The following is a 19892-nucleotide window of genomic DNA, read 5'->3' as shown; positions in this document are numbered from 1 at the left end:
TGCGCGAGGGCATGCTGAGCTTTCCTGGCCTGCTTCCCGTTCTGCCGTGTTAATGGCTCTTTAGACATCTGTAAGTGAACCTGGCCTGGGCTGGAACTCAGGGAGGTATCGCCCCGTCCTGCTCGTCCCAGGAGGCCAGCGCTCGCATTCTCCCTAGTCGGCTGAATTACTTATGGTTTCATCCATTATCTCTGATGCTGCTGTTAGAATGTTTGCTTTCCGATATGACTTCACGCTCTCTCTCTCTCTCTCTCTCTCTCTCTCTCTCTCCTCTTCGCTCACCTAATGCTTGCATGCAGCTGCCTCTAGTGTGCAGTCAGCTCTTTATGTGTCCCATGGCAATGCAGAAGTTATCCTGCTAAGAACCACTGCCCAGGAGTGGGCTGCGGCTGCATCTGAACCCCTGGAGTTGTGACGGCTGCACGGGGATTCGGGTCAGCAGAGGCCATGAACACTTTGCAGAATTTTACACAAGGCAGACATCATAATGTTTATCTCGATGCCCTGAAAAGCTGCTGATTTCTGCAGGGCGGACTTGCTTATGAAGGGCCAAGCTAGACGTTAGGGCGTCAATCGGTTAGACTCACGGACGCTGCTGCTGCTGCTACCATTTTAGAGCTGAACTTGGGCCTTTTAAAAATGCCACAAGAGCCTGCTGCAGGCTGAGTCACAGTCCAGTGGGGCCAGGCAATCTGGTTTCACACATCCCACCCAGAGGTGTACCGGGGGTAAATGGTGGCCAGAGACAAATTGTCTCTGGGCACTCCGCCCCCTCGCTGCTGCTCCGCCCCTCCCCTCTGGGGAGGCCAGAAGAGACTGCTGGCCCCGGCCTTGGAGAGCTGCTTTTATAAGCACTGAGACTAGGGGGCGGGGCTCAGGGGCAGGGCCACACCCCACCTCAGCCCTGGGGGCGTGGCCCTGCCTCCCCAAGCCCCACCCCCGTCTTCAGTGCTTATAAAAGCAGCTCTCCAAGGTCGGGGACTGTAGTCTCTTCTGGCCTGCCGTGAGGAAAGGGCAGAAGGGACTGCTGGCTTCCGTCTGGGAGCCCAGATGGAGGGGGTGTGGAGCCGGGCACCCTTGACCCTGCCCATGTCCATGTTGATGACGACATGGGCGGGGTTGAGAGCACTCGGAGACAACGGCAGCAGAAAGCCCTGCTGCCTCGTCGTCTTCGAGCGCCCTCGACCCTGGCCAGGTGTCATCAACATGGACATGGGCAGGGTTGAGGGCGCCCGGCTCCGCCCCCCACTGCCGTCTTCCTGGTTACGTGGGGAGCTGATTTTGCGCCCTCCACGTGACCAGAAGAGTGGCGCACGGGGACAAGGGGTACCCCTTTTCTCTAGGCAGCTACACCACTGATCCCGCCCCCGGCTTTTTGGCACTTCAAAAGTCACAGGGAGAGGCAACAAGATTGCCTGGTCTCACTGCACTTCTGGCCAGAGATACAATCAATGCTTCATTGGAGGCAAGCGCTTGCAATAATTGTATTTATTTCAGCAGATTTAATAGGCCACCCTCACATCTTTTGGGCTCAGGGTGGCTTACAATATAAATTTAAACACATAGCCAGCTAATTTACTAATTACCAATTTTCCAAGATGGCGGAAAGTTTCAACCAATTCTGTGAGGGTTAACGCTAATTAATACAGCACGGTGGAAAGGGGAGAGGGAGGCCAGATGGTACCAGAGCTGCCTCAGCCATATGCCTGGTGGAACATCTCTGTCTTACAGGCCCTGTGGAGCTGCCAAAGGCCGTTTCCCCACTTTTAAAATGACGTCGGTATCATCTGGTCCAGGACCTTTTTAGCACGAGGGTCGTGTTCCCGGGCTTCCCCACTGCCTCGCGCTCTGCGCGGGGTCATCAAAAGGCGCCGTTTTGAGCAGCGCCAGAATGACCCATGCTGAGGGGATACAAGAGCAGCAGAGTTGGGGCGGCTGCGTTGTTGCCGCCCCTGTAGTGGGGAGTGCAGGTGGACCCCGCGCTACTCGGCGAGATTAGCGCGCAGCAAACGGTGAGTGGGGAAAGGGCCAAAGATCCCACAGGACCCTGGTCTTGCTAGACAGAGTGTTCAAAAAAAGCCCTGGCCCTGGGTGAGGCTAACCAAACTTCTCTAGGGCCAGGGGCCACCAGCAAATTATTGGTCGAAGACTGAAGTGCTCTTTGGGGAATGAACCAGGAGAGACGGTCCTCTTTAGCATTTAATTAGCACATTAGCAAACTTTAAGCACTTCTCATACATTTTCAATCATATTTATTTATGTATCTTTATTTAATTATGCCTTTTTGTCCCATTGCTCTCCCCAGGAGAAATCCAAAGCGGCTGACAAGCTGTTGTGGGTTTTCTGGGCTGTGTAGTTGTGGCCTGGTCATGTTTTCTCCTAACGTTTCGCCCGCATCTATGACTGGCACCTTCAGAGGTGTGTCAGATACCTCACTGCACACATCACTCCACACTGTGCCACGGAGAGAAATATTTCTTACCACAACATGCCTCTGAAAGATGGCAGCCACAGATGCGGGTGAAATGCTAGGGGAGAAAACTACTCGACCATGGCCACACAGCCAAGAAAACCCACAACAGCCAGTGGTACTTTGATATGTTTTGTCAGCTGTTTTGGATTCCCCTGGGGAAAGCAGTGGGGCAAAAATGCATAATTAAATAATCTTTTTAAAATTCTAATTGCATGCATGATTACAAAATTACAATGATGAAAAGGGAAAATGAGCAGTGCTTTGGCTGTAAAAAGAACAGCAGTAATTACACCCTCATGCACACTGTGAGCAGCAATCGATTATGATGTTCAGGAAAGCCTTCGCCATCTCAAGTGAAGAAGAAACAGCTAATTAAGCAAGTAAAAGACGCTTCAGTGACACAAAGGGACTTTACGTCGCTCTTTCTGCTCAGCACTACTAGAATATCATATCACAGTAATCCTTACACCAGCTTCTGAAGTAGGTTTTTTTTTAAGTGATGTGGGTGGCTGATACCTGCGGGTGTCTGTAGATGTCATCCATCTGCACTTCATTAAACTCAGTGGGATGTGCACGGAAAGAGGACAGCGATCAGGGTCGAATCCCCACTATCGTCTTAGCCAGGTTTCAGAACACAAACAACCTCAAACCTGGTTAGTTTGTGTTCTGAAACCTGGCTAAGACGGTAGTGGGGATTCGACCCAGGAGAAGGCTAGAAAGGGGAGTGTAATCCTGAATGTGTTTAGGGCAACAACATAGTCCTTCCTGACACCTGCCAGCCTTGAGACCTAGTTGCCTTTGGAGCGTATGTAGCTGTCTTTATACCAGGCACTGAGATGCAGTAGCATCTTGGGTGAAACAGCTAACATTCCTTTAGAAGCGTGACAGAGATAAATAACTTGCTAAGCAGAACCTATCTGGCCCATTCCCTAGGCAGGAGAGGTTAAGGAAAGCATAGCACAGCGCCAAGCTAGGGAGGTGGGAGCGGCTGCTCCATGTGATGCGATATTTGTTTCCCTCCCCAGCTATCAAGCTGAGCGCTGATCAGGATGTTATGACGACAGATGAGTTGGAGCCTCGGCCAGTCCGGAATGAACAGAGCTCGAAAGACAGACACCGGAGAGCCTGGATCAACCTGCAAGCGTGGACTGCTCACAGCAAAACAGCCCTGCAGAGCACTGTGGAGGAGGAGGAGGAGAGCCTGTGGCCATTGCGGGGGCTGTGCACAGGTAAATTGGGGCGTTTTGTAGAGAGGGGCTTCCTTGGAGGCCTGGGAGCGTTTGCTTTCTCAACCCCCCTTCCCCATCTTTATTCTGCATCCCGGCATTGGCCTGCCAAATTCTCTGTCTTAATCTTGCCAGCTGTTTCTCTGGAAGTTTGTGCATCCTTGTCCCTGAAGCTGTGTGCCTCACTCACAAGAGGTAACTGTGCATGCACTTTTTCCCCCTTTTGATTTTGGGGGTGGGGGGTGGCAGAGTTAGTCTTGTGCATTGTTCTTGTGATCTGTGTACAATTTAAGCTTTAGCCAGGGCCGTCACAAGATGGGATGGGGTACTGAGGCAGAAAATCCAAATAGCTTCCCCTTCCCTGATCTCACACACTAAGTACCCCCCCCTCCTCGACAAAAAATTCCCTCTCTGCCTGGTCACACTGCCTGGTCACACCAAACAAACATCATATGAAAACAAAGCCCCCCCCCTTGCCCACTTCCATCCCACTGAATGATCAACCCCCCCGCCCAATTGGTGTCTTGGAAACTTCCGCTGGTGCAAAATGTAGCAAGCCTCCTTCTAATGAGAACATGGGAATATAAAAACACAAAGAAGAGCCTTGCTGGATCAGACCAGTGGTTCATCCAAACCAGTATCCTGCCTCACCCAGTGGCCAGCCAGCTCCTCTGGACATCCAGTAACAGGGCAAAGTGGCAACTGGGTAGAAGGACTTCCCCTCATAAGAATTTAAGAAGAGCCCTGCTGGATCAGACCTTTGGCCCATCCAATCTTTGCTCCTAAGTGGTAGCAAATGGACTAAAGGCCGAAGCCCTCCCCTGACGTTGGCTCCTAGCACTGGGTTTCAGAGGTTTACTGCTTCTGAATGTTGAAATTCCTTTTAGTCCAGGCATGTCCAACTCTGGCCTTCCAGATACTCATGGGCAATGATTCCATGCAGGCAGGGGCTTATGGGAATTGTAGTCCATGAACATCTGGAGGGTCAGAGTTGGACACGCCTGCTTTAGTCACTATGGCTAGTAAACACTGATAGACCTCTCTTCCATGAATAATTCCTTCTTAAAGCCAACCCCCTCATCCTCTCTTGCACTTTGTGCATATCAGATCAATATTAAAGCAGCTTTAAGAATGGTGAAAAGGGTTAAAATCCCCCCTCCCCTGTGCCAGAGCACTGAGCCAACCCCTCTCCCCCACCCTAGTGCCTGCTTCTTATGTTTATACTGCATGTCTAGAAATCCAGTCACAGACACCCAGCAGACCTCCTGCTCTGGAGCTTCTCACTGATTTATATGTCATGTGGTTTTTATGTTCCATACAGGTGGCCATTCAAGCCCTGTGGCACAGGGTGGTAAACTGCAGTACTGCAGTCCAAGCTCTGCTCATGTCCTGAGTTCGATCCCGACAGAAGTCGGATTCAGGTAGCCAGCTCAAGATTGACTCAGCCTTCCATCTTACTGAGGTTGGTAAAATGAGTATCCAGCTTGTTGGGGTTAAAGAAGGAAATGGCAAACCACCCCATAAACAGTCTGCCTAGTAAACATCGCCATGTCACATAACCTCATAGGTCAGTGATGACCCAGTGTGGGTTGTTGTTACAGCATCCTTAGTGTACATTCCACACAACAGCAAAGAAGGACAAATCTCTGTCCTAAGGACTTTCTGATTTAAAGTGTCTGGATGAAAGGGAATGGGTGGAGTCAATTAAAACAGAAAGTGTCTTTTGGGTGACAAAAGGCCCCTTCCGCACACGAAAATAATGCATTTTCAAACCACTTTCACAACAGTTTGCAAGTGGATTTTGCTATTCTGCACAGCTTCAAAGAGCACTGAAAGCAGTTTGAAAGTGCATTATTCTGCATGTGCGGAAGGAGCCAAAGACTGCAGTCCAAAAGACAGTTCCCAATAAGTTGCACTGAATAACATGGGACTGAGTTCCGATCAGATTTGTTTAGGTGCGCTCCTTTAAACAGTGTGCCTCAACAGATCTACTTAGGAATGGGGCTTACTCCAAGGAAAGCATTCTTAGGATCACAGCCTTACAGTACCAATCTGAAGAACACCTTCCCCAGGAAGTAAGCCCCTTTGAAAAGGCTCAAGAAGGAGTAGCCTTGCTTAGAAAGGCACCAAAACAGCTCCATCCTAAACCTTGACCTCTTTCTGTTAGCGTGATCAGGAGGACATAACTCTGCTTGGGATAGCACTGCAGGAGAGCATGGAGGGACAAGTCCAGGAGAGTCAGGCTTATTTGTACTTTAAGAAACAAACCTAGACGGTTGTTTCATTTGGTGAGAAGGCAGGTTCCATAATGGGACAATTCATACCTTTGTGTCCCCTGCATCTCTCATCACCGAAGATGCTCTAAGAGTTCTATGCTCGAAGTTCTCCTATTACCAAAAGTACTCTAGAAGTTCTAATTCTTAGTCTCCTCCCAAAAGCCCCATTCTCGTGACGCCGAGTGGCCCCAGGGAGGTGCTATTTGTCCCGCTGAGGAAACTGATATCTAGAGATGCCATCTGTAATTCCAGGGGACCCGGAGAACCCCCAGAATTACAGCTCATCTCCAGAAAGCAGAAGTCAGTTCCCCTGCCTAGAAAAAATGGATGCTTCAAGGCATTATACCTTGCTCCCTTCCTTCATAGGCTCCACTCCCAAATCTCCAGGAGATTCCTAGCCTTAATCTGACAGTTCTACCCCCCTATTCCCTGCCAGTAGCTAGGGGAGACCTGGGAACCCTGCTTATATGTCACCAGTCGATACGCGTGTAACTGTACGTGTAAATTTCCCCTGCGGGGCCAATGGCAGCTCCCCAGGGCTGTTCAAGTCAGGAAAATGTCCTTCCCTTTCCCCTGCACGATGGCCCTAATCCAAATCGAGCCCCCACATTTTCTCGAAATTCAGTTGTGAGCGTGGCCTACCCCAACACGCATGTAGTTAACAGGACCCGGGGGGCAGAAATGAGGTCTTTGCCATGTGTGAATTGTCTGTATAGCAGCCAACAAAACTTAAGATCTTTAAGTCCTGAAACTGTATTTCTTCTGCCCCCGTAGCTGTTGAGGGCACAGAGCCCAAGGAGAAAGGGCGCTGGCAGTTGGCTCTCCTCCTCCTCATCTAGTTCCCCTTACTCTGGAACCCAGGAGTCCATGCTCCCGTGCTTCCACCTCCCGTGCTTTTGTTCCTGCTGTTTTGCCTTCCCCTGTTATTCTAGCCTCAGTGGGGTGGGAGGTTAATGGGCCTGTTGCTTCCTGTTTCCCCCTCCCTGGGCTTTGAACTGACAGGGCTGGTTGGGAGGATGGGGAAAGCTCAGGAAACCACAACCCAGCAGCAGCCTCACCTTGAAGCCCCCCCTAGCCGCTTTCATCTCGGCACCCTCCCAGCTCTGGGCTGCGCACAGAGCCCACTCCCAATGACACCGAAATGCATGCCACGCCGTTATCATTGGCAGGATTCAAAAGGCCTAATGCCAAATGTTTTGCAGTTGGCTAATAACACTTAATACTGTCTGGTGATGTTTAGCCAGGTTGATTTACCCCAGTAAAAGACAGGGACAGATTCTTCCCCTCCAGTCTTTCTGAGAGAGCAGCTTCCACAATTTAGTGGGGCAGGCTGTTTGGGGGACCTGTTTATCTTGCCACACAGTTCAGCTTGGAGTCTACAGTGATGCATTCGTCATCTTACGCAGCAGTGGCGTAGGAGGTTAAGAGCTCATGTATCTAATCTGGAGGAACCGGGTTTGATTCCCAGCTCTGCCGCCTGAGCTGTGGAGGCTTATCTGGGGAATTCAGATTAGCCTGTGCACTCCCACATACGCCAGCTGGGTGGCCTTGGGCTAGTCACAGCTTCTCGGAGCTCTCTCAGCCCCACCCACCTCACAGGGTGTTTGTTGTGAGGGGGGAAGGGCAAGGAAATTGTCAGCCCCTTTGAGTCTCCTGCAGGAGAGAAAGGGGGGATATAAATCCAAACTCCTCCTCTTCCTCCTCCTCCTCCTCCTCCTCCTCCTCCTCCTCCTCCTCCTCCTCCTCCTCTTCTTCTTCTTCTTCTTCTTCTTCTTCTTCTTCTTCTTCTTCTTCTACGTTCCTTCTCTGCCCAGGCAGGGTTCTTTGTCATACAGTGGCATTTTGGTAATGTTAAGAAATCTTTTTAAAATTATTTTTCTTCAGTTCCTTCCCCCAGATGATGGGCTATTGCTGTTGGGGGACATGGCATAATTATATACTTATTCCCTGTGGGGCTGCGTTGGAACTGTGCCTGCCCATCTGCCGCGGCTGTTCCATAGGGCTCTGGTAGGCACCAGATTATAGACTTTTACCGGTATCTGTTAATTATCTCTTATCACCTTGATTATATGTTCAAACCTCTGACCTCTCTCATAATTCATTCCCTGCAGTTACAAATTCTGTTTCAGACATTAGCATAAACCACATTTTGAAGTTTTAGGATGGGATTCACACCTAAACTTTCTCTTTTTTTTCTCTTGGAAAAAAAATTAAGCATGAGAGACTCGTGACAGAATTCACGGGCTGCTTTAACTCCCCCCATCTTCCCCATGAAAAGGATTCCCAGTTCAATTTCTCCACACATCTGGCAAAATTCATGTCTAATTCATGAAAATTCAGATTGAAAGACATTTTTGTTAGTCTTCAAGGTGATACCAGATTTTTATTTTGCTACAACAGACAAATACATCTGCCCTTTGGCAGCCACTGTAGTCATCGCGTAGTGTCATCCCAGAATTAGATTTTAGGTTTCCTTGTCTTCCTAGTTTTGCATGAGTTTACACATCTTTGTACCACTCAGTATTATGCTTATTAGCTAGTTGCTTAGCTAGTCTTATATACTCTCTGTACTCAATACATTGTATCTGACACTTGTATTACAGTTACTTGTACTTGTGTTACAGTTGTATTAGGAGTTTTTAATTCTGCTTTATATTAGAAAGGTCTGTCTGAGCCAGAAGTCCCTGGGGAGGGTAGGAGCCGGCCTGCAGGGAGGGCAGGGCTTGGCAGTGGGCGGCTCAAGCGGGCAGGAGCCGGCCTGCAGCTGCAGCAAACAACTCAGCCAGCGAGCGGCACCCTGGCACAGAGGGAGCTGCTGCCCACGTGACCAAATGGCATCTGCCTGGGGACATGGGATACCCCCTGGCGCTTGGTGTTTGTTTCACAAGGATGTTGTGTATGCATAAATACCTTTGTTTATTATTCCGATACCCCTGTTTGACATGATTCAGTGACTCTTTGCAGGCGTTCACTGTCATAGGCCGATTACCCATGGGGCAGCTGAAGTGCACTGGGGCAAGAAATCTCGTCCCGGCACGCTTCCTCGCTGGCGCATGCCAGGATCAAAAGTACATCAGGGTAAAAAATCTTGTCCCAATAGGCTTTCTCCCTGAGGTGCACGGAAAGAGGAAGTGCGCCAGGGCAAGATTTCTTGCCCCGCCTGTGCTTCTTGTTTTCCCTGCGGGAAAGTGAGACTCGAGCAATTTTTGCGGCAAAGTGGGGCAGAGGCGGGGCAGAGGCAGCCATGGGTCACTGGCCACACTCAAACCCTCTCTAGGTGCTTGCTGGCTTGGCATGACTGGTTTCCGTACTTTCTTTGATTGGATTTGAATCTTGTATGTGTTTGATTTTGCTGTCAAGCCACAGCTGACTCATAGCAACCCTGTAGGTAGTGTTATTAAGGCAAGAGGCATTCAGAAGTGGTTTTTCATTGCCTGCCTCTGTATTGGTCGAGAGAGTTCTGAGACAACTGTGATTAACCCAAGGGCACCCAGCACTGGTGTAATGCCCATTGGGCAAGGTGGGCAGCTGCCCAGGGCATCACCTTGTGGGGGGCATCAAAATGCTGGGTTCGTTTTGGGGTATTTTAGTGGTTTTCCATTTTTGGCCTGCAGGGGGCGCAGTTTTTAGGCTAGCAGCACCAAAGTTTCAGCGTATCATCAGGAGACTGTCCTTATGCTACCCCCCAAGTTTGGTGAGGTTTGGTTCAGGGAGTCCAAAGTTATGGACTCCCAAAGGGGGTGCCCCTATCCCCGATTGTTTCCAATGGGAGCTAATAGGAGATGGGGGCTACAGTTTTGAGGGTCCATAACTTTGGCCCCCCTGAACCAAACTGCACCAAACTTGGGGGGGGGTATCATTAGGGCAGTCTCCTGATGAGACCCTGAAAGTTTTGAGACTGTGCCTTCAGAAATGTGCCCCCCCAGCCTGCAACCCCCATTGACAGCAATGCAGAAAACTCAATGTAGAACAAAGATTCTTGGGCAAATTTCTAGGATGTTCCTGCAGGGGGTTCATTTTTGGATGTATCGGCACCAAAATTTCAGGGTATCATCTGGATATGATGGCACCCCCCAAGCTTGGTGCAGTTTGGTTCAGGGGGGCCAAAGTTATGGACCCTCAAAACTGTAGCCCCCATCTCCCATTAGCTCCCATTGGAAACAATCGGGGATAGGGGCACCCCCTTTGGGAGTCCATAACTTTGGACTCCTTGAACCAAACCTCACCAAACTTGGGGAGTAGCATAAGGACAGTCTCCTGATGATATGCTGAAATTATGGTGCTGATATGTCTAAAAATGCACCCCCTGCAGGCACCAATGTCCTGGTGCAAAAAGATTTTTGGTCATGGTGGAGTGGCCGCCCATGAGGGGGGGGGGGGTGGCATCCAACTCAGGTTTTGCCCAGGGCTACAGTTTGCCCAGAGCTGCCTCGTTACGCCCCTGGCACCCAGCAGGATTCATGCGGAGGAGTGGGGAACTGAACACAGTTCTCCCAATTAGAGTCCATCTCTCTTAACCACTACATGTTGCCAGACTTCTTGCGTTTCATACCCCTTTGACGTGGCTGGTTCACACACACACACACACACCCGCAAATACCCTTACATAATGTATCTACAGAGTGAGAAACCACTCATGGAATCTAAAAAAGTGGGCTTGAGTGCACAAAAGCTTATGCTAGAGTACAATTTTGTAAGTCTTTATGGTGTGAGAAATCTTCTGTTTGTTTATATACCGTGCCAGTAATCTTTTCCATTACGCTGTGAAATAGGTTCCCAGGGGTATCTCCACAAGTGCTTTTTTAGTCTTCTTCTCTTTTCAGGGCAGCTTTCCTTAGTTAGGACAGGTAAACCTGCCTTCCAGTTCATCCTCTTCACCTGTATTATGAGATATGCTGTCAGAACTGGTAAGAATCCCTTGAAGGAGCAGGTTGTGGCTTTTGCTGCGCATCCTCTGATGTGGTTTGTCCTCTCCTATCCACATTTTCAGTCCCCAGATGTCTGCTGTCAACTCAGATATACCTGGTGGGACTGATGGAAGAAATGCAGAATCCAACAGGGGAACAACGGACTCTCCAAAAGTTACTTTAAGCTCAGGTAAGAACTTCTGACTCCCTTTCTCAGCATCGATTCTTCCAGATTTCAGGGAATCTAAAGAATTGTTCAGGCACGGTGGATTCACTTTGGTGCACATATGGTATAAAACATTCTACCTTGGTGATCTGTTATGGCAAGGAATAAGCCCTTCAAGAGCGCTGGACTAAACTTTGCTCCTTGAGGGTGGCAGGATGGGTGTCCCAGACTCCACAAGGGCCCAAGACAGTGGCGTTCCTGCCTAGGGACAGGGGGTACCCTATGTCCCCGGGCGCCCCCATTTGGTCACGTGGGGGGGCGCCAACATTTCAGGGTCGTTTGTGTGTTTTTAAAATGTTAGGTGTTTTTTCACGTTCCGGCCTGAAGGGCGCATTTTTAAAGCTAGCGGCACCAAATTTTCAGGGTACCATCCAGAGACTGTCCTGATGATACCACCCAAATTTGGTGATGTTTGGTTCAGGGCAGCAAAGTTATGGATGCCCAAAGGGGGTGCCCCCATCCCCATTGTTTTCAATGGGAGCTAACCTGAGATGGGGGCTACCCATTTGAGGGACCATAACTTTGGTCCCCCTGAACGTAACTTCACCAAACTTGGGTGGCATCATAAGAATAGTTAACAGATGATACCCTGAAATTTTGGTGTCACTAGCTTTAAAAATACACCCCTTCCAGGCACCCCAAGAAATTTGTCCAAGATTCTTTGTTTTGCAGTGACTTTGCTCCATTGTAGCTAACGAGGAATTTCTGAGTGTGTAGGCAGGCTGCACATTTTTGAAGATAGAGGCACCAGACTTTCAGGGTGGCTCCAGAAGGGCCTCCTGGTAATAGCATCCAGGTTTGGAGACCTTTGCTTCTGGGGGTTCGATTTTATGGGCCCCCAAAAGGCTTATTTTGTTTCCCCGCTCCTGCACATGAAAGCCTGCGGGGTGAGTTCTCTCAGAACTCTCTCAACTCGCCCCCCTCCCACTCCAGAAGCAAAGCTCACCAAGCTTGGATGCTATTACTCAAGGCCTCTTGGAGCCACCTTGAAAGTCTGGCGCCTCTATCTTCAAAAATGTGCAGCCAGCACTCAGACATTCCCCAGAATCTGCCAGGCTCTTCAGCAAGTTCTGTGGTGGGAAAAATTACTTTTCCCACCATAGACTTCAATGGGGCTTTCTGTTATGCCCAGATGGCTCTGTGGTAGAGGTTTCAACCAGAGGCACTGTGGTAGGGATCTTGCTCTGGGTGGGGGCATTTCCTGTAGCTGCTGGTGTGAGTGTCCTGAAAGGAACCAGCCAAATTTGCTAAAATGTGTGTGGAAGAGGAAAATGCTACGGGCACCGAGTTGAAGGTGAACCTGATGCCCACAGCATTTGGGCATCACAGGCAAACTTAGCTACAACGGAGCAAAGTCACTGCAAAACAAAGAATCTTGGGCAAATTTCTTGGGAATTGTAGTCCATGAACATCTGAAGCGCCAGAGTTGGACACCCCTGAGCTACAATTGGCCATGCCAGCAGGGGCTGATGGGAATTGTAGTCCATGAACATCTGAAGCGCCAGAGTTGGACACCCACTGTAGATTGTGACCATGTTCATTATAAGAATGGTTTGGATGCTATTGGGAATCAGGTTTTCCCCACTTCTCCGCAGCATCATAATACTTCTGTGCCCCTCCCCGGTTCTCCTGATCTTTCCTTTGATCCTTCTGCAACCTGCTTTGCTGCAATGTTTTGAGAAAGAGAGGGCGGCGCCAGTCTGGATTGAAAAGTCCAGATTGCCCTTGTTCTATCCACACCTGCACCATTTTTCTCCCCTAGTTCCCCACAGCGGTCATTTTTCTCAGCCGCTGGAGGGCTTTTGGGGGTTTTATTCTCTAACCCATTCACTGCAGAGCTATACCTTTCCCTTTATATATCTGCAAAAAAAAGGACCAAGAGACTTTGAAAAAAGAAAAAAGTAAACTTGAAATTCAGACCACCTGATAGATTGTTAAATCATTGCAATATGCCAATTAAAAAAAAAACTCTGAAAAGACTCTTTCACCAAGTGCAGGGGTAGGGAACGTGCGGCTCGAGAGCCGCATGCGGCTCTTCTGCCCTTGCGCTGCGGCTCCACGAGCCGAGCCGCCAGCCCCATCCTTGCCCGCCCTGCAGGCAGCAGGGCGAGCGCACCAATTGCCCGCAGCCAGCTGGGCCGTGCCGCGGGCTTCCCCTCTTGCCCGCCCCGTTCAAGCGGGGTGGGTGCTTTCCCGGTGGCCGGCAAGGCAGAGCCACTGGCTTCATCCTTGCCCACCCTGCAGGCAGCAGGGCGGGCGCACCAATTGCCCGGCTTCCCCTCTCGCCCGCCCCGTTGGAGCGGCGAGGCAGAGCCGCTGGCCCCATCCTTGCCCGCCCTGCAGGCAGCAGGGTGGACGCATCCATGCGCTTCTCAGAATGAGCGGAGTAAAAGGTAAAAAACCCCAATATATACAGTGTTATCTTTATTTTAAATGTCAAAAATTATTTGCGGCTCCAAGTGTTTCTTTTCCCGTGGAAAACGGGTCCAAATGGCTCTTTGAGTGTTAACGGTTCCCTACCCCTGACCAAGTGGCTCATGTGGGGAATGACCACCGCAGCAGACGAGGGCAGAAAAAATGGCAGAGAAATGTGGAAGCGCCATTGCTTCTGTGCTGTATCAGCACAACTGTTGCAGCACCAGGAAAACCACCAAGACGTCCCCAGGGGGAAAGCATCGGTGTCGGCGTAGGGCCAAGGAGTTCTGTGGCACCTTGAAAATTGCTGAACAAGCTGTTGGGAGCTCGAGTCCATCTCACGCGATCGCTGGGTTTCTGTTGCCTTTCCCTGCAGAGCTCCCGCGTCCAGCCAATCCTGGCATCACTAGCTTCCCTTTCCATCAGGAAAAAGTCCCTCTCCATCCTATCTACACCAATGGTTTTGGGGTTGCCCGAGGAGGCTCTGTGAGGCAGCAGCAGCCGCAGATGCCCGGGAAGCAGCATGTTGGCTCTACTGCTTCCGTCTGCTCCAAAAGCAGCCGGAAGAGCTGCAAATCGACAGCTTCTCAGATCCAGGAGGAGGCCAAGGATGGTGAGTGTGTGCGCTAAGAGGGGCACAAGGCTGAGCCAGTCTAGGGCAGGAGGAGGCAAGGTTATACCTGAGAAGGTGTACTTTTAGTGTTCATGGAGGGAGGGGGAGAGGAGGGAGGGGTGGCATGCAGGGGAGGGGAGGGAGTGAGGGGGTGGCATGCAAGGGAGGGGAAGGGAGGGGGCCCGGCATCTGGACATGGCCCACCCACCCTAGCGGAGGGAGGGAGGGGGAGGAGTGTCATGCAAGGGAGGGGAGGGACCCCGGCATCTGGACATGGCCCACCCACCCTAGCAGAGGGAGAGGGAGGGGGAGGGAGGGGTGGCATGCAAGGGAGGGGAGAAAGTGAGGGGGTAGCATGCAAGGGAGGGGAGGGGGCCCAGCATCTGGACATGGCCCACCCACCCTAGCGGAGGGAGGGGGAGGGGAGGGAGGGGTGGCATGCAAGGGAGGGGAGAAAGTGAGGGGGTGGCATGCAAGGGAGGGGAGGCATTGCAGAAGGCAAATGAGCAATTCTGACTGATTCTGAGGAACAGTCCCCAAACAAGACAGAGGAGTGGGACATCACACCCGCAGGTAGATTTTTAAAGAACACGGGTACTCCTATTCTTCAACAGTTTGCTAGCTCCCAATGGGATGGGGGTGGCTAAAGAGCAGGACGTTGTTTTCCCAGGGGACCACGTAGGTATACAACTGGCCAACCACAATCTGAAGTTTCTCCAACAGGAGTGTGGCTCTAGGCCAGTGGTGGCGAACCTATGGCACGGGTGCCAGAGGTGGCACTCAAAGGCCTCTCTATGGGCATGTGCAAACAGAGTTCGTCATGTGGGGGGAAATTGCCCCACCCCCACATCTAGGCTGGCCTGGGCCGCTGGGCTCGTTTATTAGCATTAAACCTAAGACCTAGTTTTGGGGAATTTAAACCTAAGACCTAGTTTTGGGGAAGCAGTATAGGTAACCCTGTTAAGCTGTTAAACCCCACTGATTTTCTTGCGAAGAACTAAAGCGCAATCCTTTATCTGGGAGTAGGCTCGGTAGCTGGCAATGGGGCTTGCTTCTGAGTAAACCCTCCTAGGGTCGTGATTCACCCGTTCGAAGAGTTGAACGGTTGCTTCAAAGCAAAGCCACCGACTACCACCAAGCTTACTCCCAAGTAACTCACGCCTTGTAGCCAACCATTTTTTCTAAACCAGAACCTCAGTATTCAGTTTAAATTGCCATTTTGGCACTTTGCGATAAATAAGTGGGTTTTGGGTAGCAATTTGGGCACTCGGTCTCAAGAAGGTTCGCTATCACTGCTCTAGGCTTTTCCGAAAATGGAGACAGCATTTCGCAAGCCGTTAAGGAGCTACAGCCCAACATTTCAGGGGGACTCCATTTCATCCTCTCTGGATAGAGACAGCTGATATAAAAAGATTTTCCAGCAGCCCACAATGCGAGCCAGTTTTTTCATCATTTGCATTGTGAATAAATGTGGACGTAACAAATTGAAAATTGACACTGCATTCCCTTTTGCCTTCTCCCTACGTTACACGGGGACTGCCTGTCTTTTTGACTTTTTAAAAAAAGTATGTCAATAATTGAAATGTTCAACTTAAAAAGGACAATTTAAAAATATTTGCAAAATTTTTCTGAGACGGGGAGGAAAGGTTTTGAGACAACACCAATGTCAGCCAGTGGTTGCTATTCGTAACTGAACTACTTATGTAGTTAAATATTTACACCCCAATTTTCACCCCAATGACCTTGGTCCCTGAGATTGTGCAATTGAGTCTGCCTCCTTTGGCAGCCATTTTGTGGTTGAGCCCACCACCCCGTGTCAGGATGCCAAAGACAAGGTTGGGGAGCCCTGCTCTGAACACATATAGCTGGTCTTGATCCTGGCAAGACATTGAAGTATAGTGAGACTTCCAAATCAGGGTCCTGTGCTTTGAACGCGTTGTGTTTGTCTTCATGCTCTCCTTCCTGTCCACAGATATCTGCGCCACCCTTCTCCTGGCCTGTCTCTTCTGCCGGTTTTCTGACCTCCTGCCCCTTCTTCCCACGTGTTTCTGCTCCTGCCCTCCCCTGCAGTGTTGCAACTCGATGCTTCTGGGGCTCTGCTCTGATCCCCGTTGTTGTTGTTGTTGCTGCTGTGGGGCTGACGGGGCAGTCATAGAGTGTTGCTACCAGACTGGCGATTGTCTCGAACTGGCCTTAGAAATTTCAGAGCTGTGCTACCATTGACTAACCTCCAGCTCCTAAGGATGTGCCATACTAACTCTAACCTTCTTCTGGGATCTATGTAACAGGTGAGCAAACTTTGGGCTCGCTTAGACTGGCATTTATGCACTGTTGTCCAAGCAAGCTCTGACCATTTTTCCAAGCGCATGCAGAATTCATTTGCTGAACAGATTGATGCTTCTCAGATCTAGTTGACATGGCTGGCTCCAGTAGGCATGGCTTAGTATCTTTCAGGTATCCCAGGACAAATGGCTCAGTGCCTGAATTGCCCCACCATTTTCACATTGCTTGAGCATCCTAGAAAGTTAGAGGCACTACAAGAGTATCTTCAGTTTGACGTACTTCTTCCCGAAGGATAAAACCTGTCCACCTACATACTGCTTGGCTTCCTGACATTTTCACCTCAAAGTGCCAGGTACTTATTTCCTCTGCTCCTAAATCACTGCCAGTGGCTATTAAGGAAGGATTTTTGCAAGAGCTGGACTGCTACATCTGACAGTATCTCCTTGCAAGAGCTCAATTTCTCCGTCTACCAGTTACACAGTACAAGTTATGTCTTCCACGATGTCCCCTTATAAGTGAAAGGTTCAGCAAGCTCTCATTACAGACTTCAGACTGCAGATAAGGGAACTGCGTGGCTGAATCATCTTTCATTTTTAAAAGAAAATACTCCATGCACAAAGAAAGACAGCATGTCAAGGCAAAAAAAAGGGATAGGGCCTTACCTTCTGAATATGGAGTTTCTACATGTAGGCATATTTTTCTTTCCCGGAAGAGGAGCCTTTAGGCATGCCCACCCCCCTACCTACAGCCTGAAGTGTGATCCAGAATAGTTTGACAATAGGATGAGCTTTGTGTGCTGTCAGAGAATGAGATCCTAGTCCAGTGGTGGCGAACCTTTGGCACTCCAGATGTTATGGACTACAATTCCCATTAGCCCCTGCCAGCAAGGCCAATTGGCCATGCTGGCAGGGGCTGATGGGAATTGTAGTCCATAACATCTGGAGTGCCAAAGGTTCACCACCACGGTCCTAGTCCAATCACTGCACCACACCAGACAGAACTACAGGGGAAACCAATCGAATCTACAGCAGTTTGCAGAGCCACAGTGGCAAGACACCCAAATTCTTTCCTCCCTGTCTCTAACCTTTACCCCCTTTCTCCCTCTTCCGCAGACTGCTGCGCCCACTGTGCTCTCGCCTGCCTCTTCTGTGAATTTATCTCCCTCTGCTCACTCGCCCTGGACTGTTTGGGCTGCGGAGGATGCCTGGAGGTTTGCTGCAGCAGGGATGGCGGGGAATCCCTGGGGGAGTGTTGCTGCTGTGGGGAAGCAGGGGCAGGGAATTGCTCCTGTGGGTGTGGGTGCGGAATGCTGCAGGATTGCTGCGGTTCCTCTGACTGCCTTGAGATCTGTATGGAGTGTTGCTCTATCTGCTTCCCAGCTTGAATTCAGGGATTCAGCTGAAACACTCAAAAGGCTTTCCTGGTCCCAGACTCAACTGAACGTGCATGTAAATGTGTCTCCTCTTTTAAGAATTCTCTCTCCATTACAAAGCTTGGTAGTGGACTGTTAAGGGCGTAGCATACAATGACCCTGTTGACTGTGACGTCATCAAACAAGCTCCTCCCTCATGCTCGACACCCCTGCACGCACACATGACCGAGCGTGGTCATGCTGAATGAAGTAAGGCCTGTTCATACTGTTCTGACACTGTGATGCCCTATTTACAAAGCATGAGGTCACCAAACAAGCGAAGAAAGATCCATGCAGCCCAGTTTACATTAGGCATGCTAGGTTCCACACATGTCCTGAAATATAATCGGGACCAAGCCTTTTTTTGCTACTGTGATCTTGCCAAAAGCTCCATGCTGCTCCTTGTGTCTGCAAAGTCGCAGGCTACAGATGGAATCTTTAACTGTGATCAAAGAACTTCTGCACCGATGCTGTGGTGGCCCCTGGACAGGCCAAAGCTGAAGATTCCTGCTAAGATGCCCCAGAAAAGGTGTCTGATGTGATTCTCATCTCAGTGACAGTGATTTCACCGCTGCTCCTTGCTTGGGGTGTTTTGTCTTGTTTTGTTTTTGTTATGGTTATTGTGCCCGGAACTATTTCATTATATTGTCCACAGTGACTGACTGACTAAAATAAAGGAATGGAGACCCCCAGCTGCTGCAGTTCCGGTTCCATATTTGCCCCACTGCCCTGTGTCCACACCATTTGCAAGTCCACACCACCTGTCTCCCACTTAGCACACATTTGGGAATCAACTGGTCCTCACTTGTAAGACCAAAAAGCCTATTTTATTATTTACAGAATACCTTTCTCTCAGTACTTTATCTCAAGGGGGATTACACACAGTAAGTCAATACAACACAATACAACAATGAAATAGGGTTTGGACTGTAAAACCAACCGGAAACATGAAAAACAGAATTGAAGCAAAACATTGGTGTAAACGTGACGCATTAAGTGATGCAAGAGTACATACTAGAATCCAATTTACCACAAACTATACACAGCAGAATAGACCACAATCTCTAATAATTTGTCCAAATTGGGCAGAGCGAGGGCGAACTGTGCCCGGTGCACGCATGCGCCCCTGCCACTCCCCCGTAGGGGCGCACGCCCGGTGCATCACACACACCCTAGCTCCCTTGGCGCTACGCCACCGGTCCAAATAATTTTGTAAATTGTTTTGTACTATGCTATCCTATTGCCTGCACCTAAGAGCCCTCTTGAATAATTCAGTGTTGGTTCGTTTGCAGAAAGTCAGGAGAATGGAAGACTTCCTGATCTCCTCAGGCAGGCCATTCCACAAGTGAGGGCCACAGCTGATTGCCTGACCCTGATATAATGAAGGCTCAACTTCATGACTCAGCAGATGCTGTGTTTCCTTGATCATGCTGATGGAACCGTAGCAGAGAAGCATCACTTCTTTTCTGCTATCACTACCACTGCACAGATCTTACACTGAGCTTTATAATGTGGTCAATCAGACTCAGAGTCCAATGGGGGGTGGGAAATCCCCACCTGGATGTGGAGCGGGTTCATGCCTCCAGGGGTGCTGTGGTGCTCCCCAGCGCCCGTACCTAAAGTGTGGGCAGCCACAGAACCTGTCTGGATAGAATTGCACACAGATGGGGAAGGGGTCATTCCAGGGGTGGGCCTGGGGTGGAGCTGACCGCAGGTAGCTTAAGAACATAAGAACAAGCCAGCTGGATCAGACCAAAGTCCATCTAGTCCAGCTCTCTGCTCCTCGCAGTGGCCCACCAGGTGCCTTTGGGAGCTCACATGTAGGATGTGAACGCAATGGCCTTCTGCGGCTGTTGCTCCCAATCACCTGGTCTGCTAAGGCATTTGCAATCTCAGATCAAGGAGGATCAAGATTGGTAGCCATAAATCGACTTCTCCTCCATAAATCTGTCCAAGCCCCTTTTAAAGCTATCCAGGTTAGTGGCCATCACCACCTCCTGTGGCAGCATATTCCAAACACCAATCACACGTTGCGTGAAGAAGTGTTTCCTTTTATTAGTTC

The 19892-nt window shown here is 50.0% G+C and overlaps 1 protein-coding gene across 1 annotated transcript; it reads left to right on the top strand.

The window, feature by feature from the left end:
• The first annotated feature begins 3358 nt into the window (after positions 1-3358).
• Positions 3359-18514, top strand: LOC125429520 (myoD family inhibitor-like). Its single transcript, XM_048490682.1, has 5 exons — positions 3359-3702; positions 5021-5161; positions 10966-11072; positions 13900-14136; positions 17532-18514. Exons 3-5 carry the CDS (start codon positions 10973-10975, stop codon positions 17801-17803), a joined length of 609 nt encoding a protein of 202 aa, XP_048346639.1. The 5' UTR covers positions 3359-3702; positions 5021-5161; positions 10966-10972; the 3' UTR covers positions 17804-18514.
• Positions 18515-19892: the final 1378 nt, after the last annotated feature.

The sequence above is a fragment of the Sphaerodactylus townsendi genome, linkage group LG03 (genome assembly GCF_021028975.2).
Source record: "Sphaerodactylus townsendi isolate TG3544 linkage group LG03, MPM_Stown_v2.3, whole genome shotgun sequence".
Lineage (NCBI taxonomy): Eukaryota > Metazoa > Chordata > Lepidosauria > Squamata > Sphaerodactylidae > Sphaerodactylus > Sphaerodactylus townsendi.
The sequence above is the reverse complement of the archived record's forward strand: the minus strand, read 5'-3'. Positions and strand labels throughout refer to the sequence as shown.

Bases quoted from the DNA above. Each gene is read 5' to 3' on its own strand.
- LOC125429520 (XM_048490682.1), top strand. From the start codon at position 10,973: ATGTCTGCTGTCAACTCAGATATACCTGGTGGGACTGATGGAAGAAAT. The intron at 11,073-13,899 runs GTAAGAACTTCT...CTTTCCCTGCAG, and splicing joins AAAAGTTACTTTAAGCTCAG to AGCTCCCGCGTCCAGCCAAT. The intron at 14,137-17,531 runs GTGAGTGTGTGC...CCTCTTCCGCAG, and splicing joins CCAGGAGGAGGCCAAGGATG to ACTGCTGCGCCCACTGTGCT.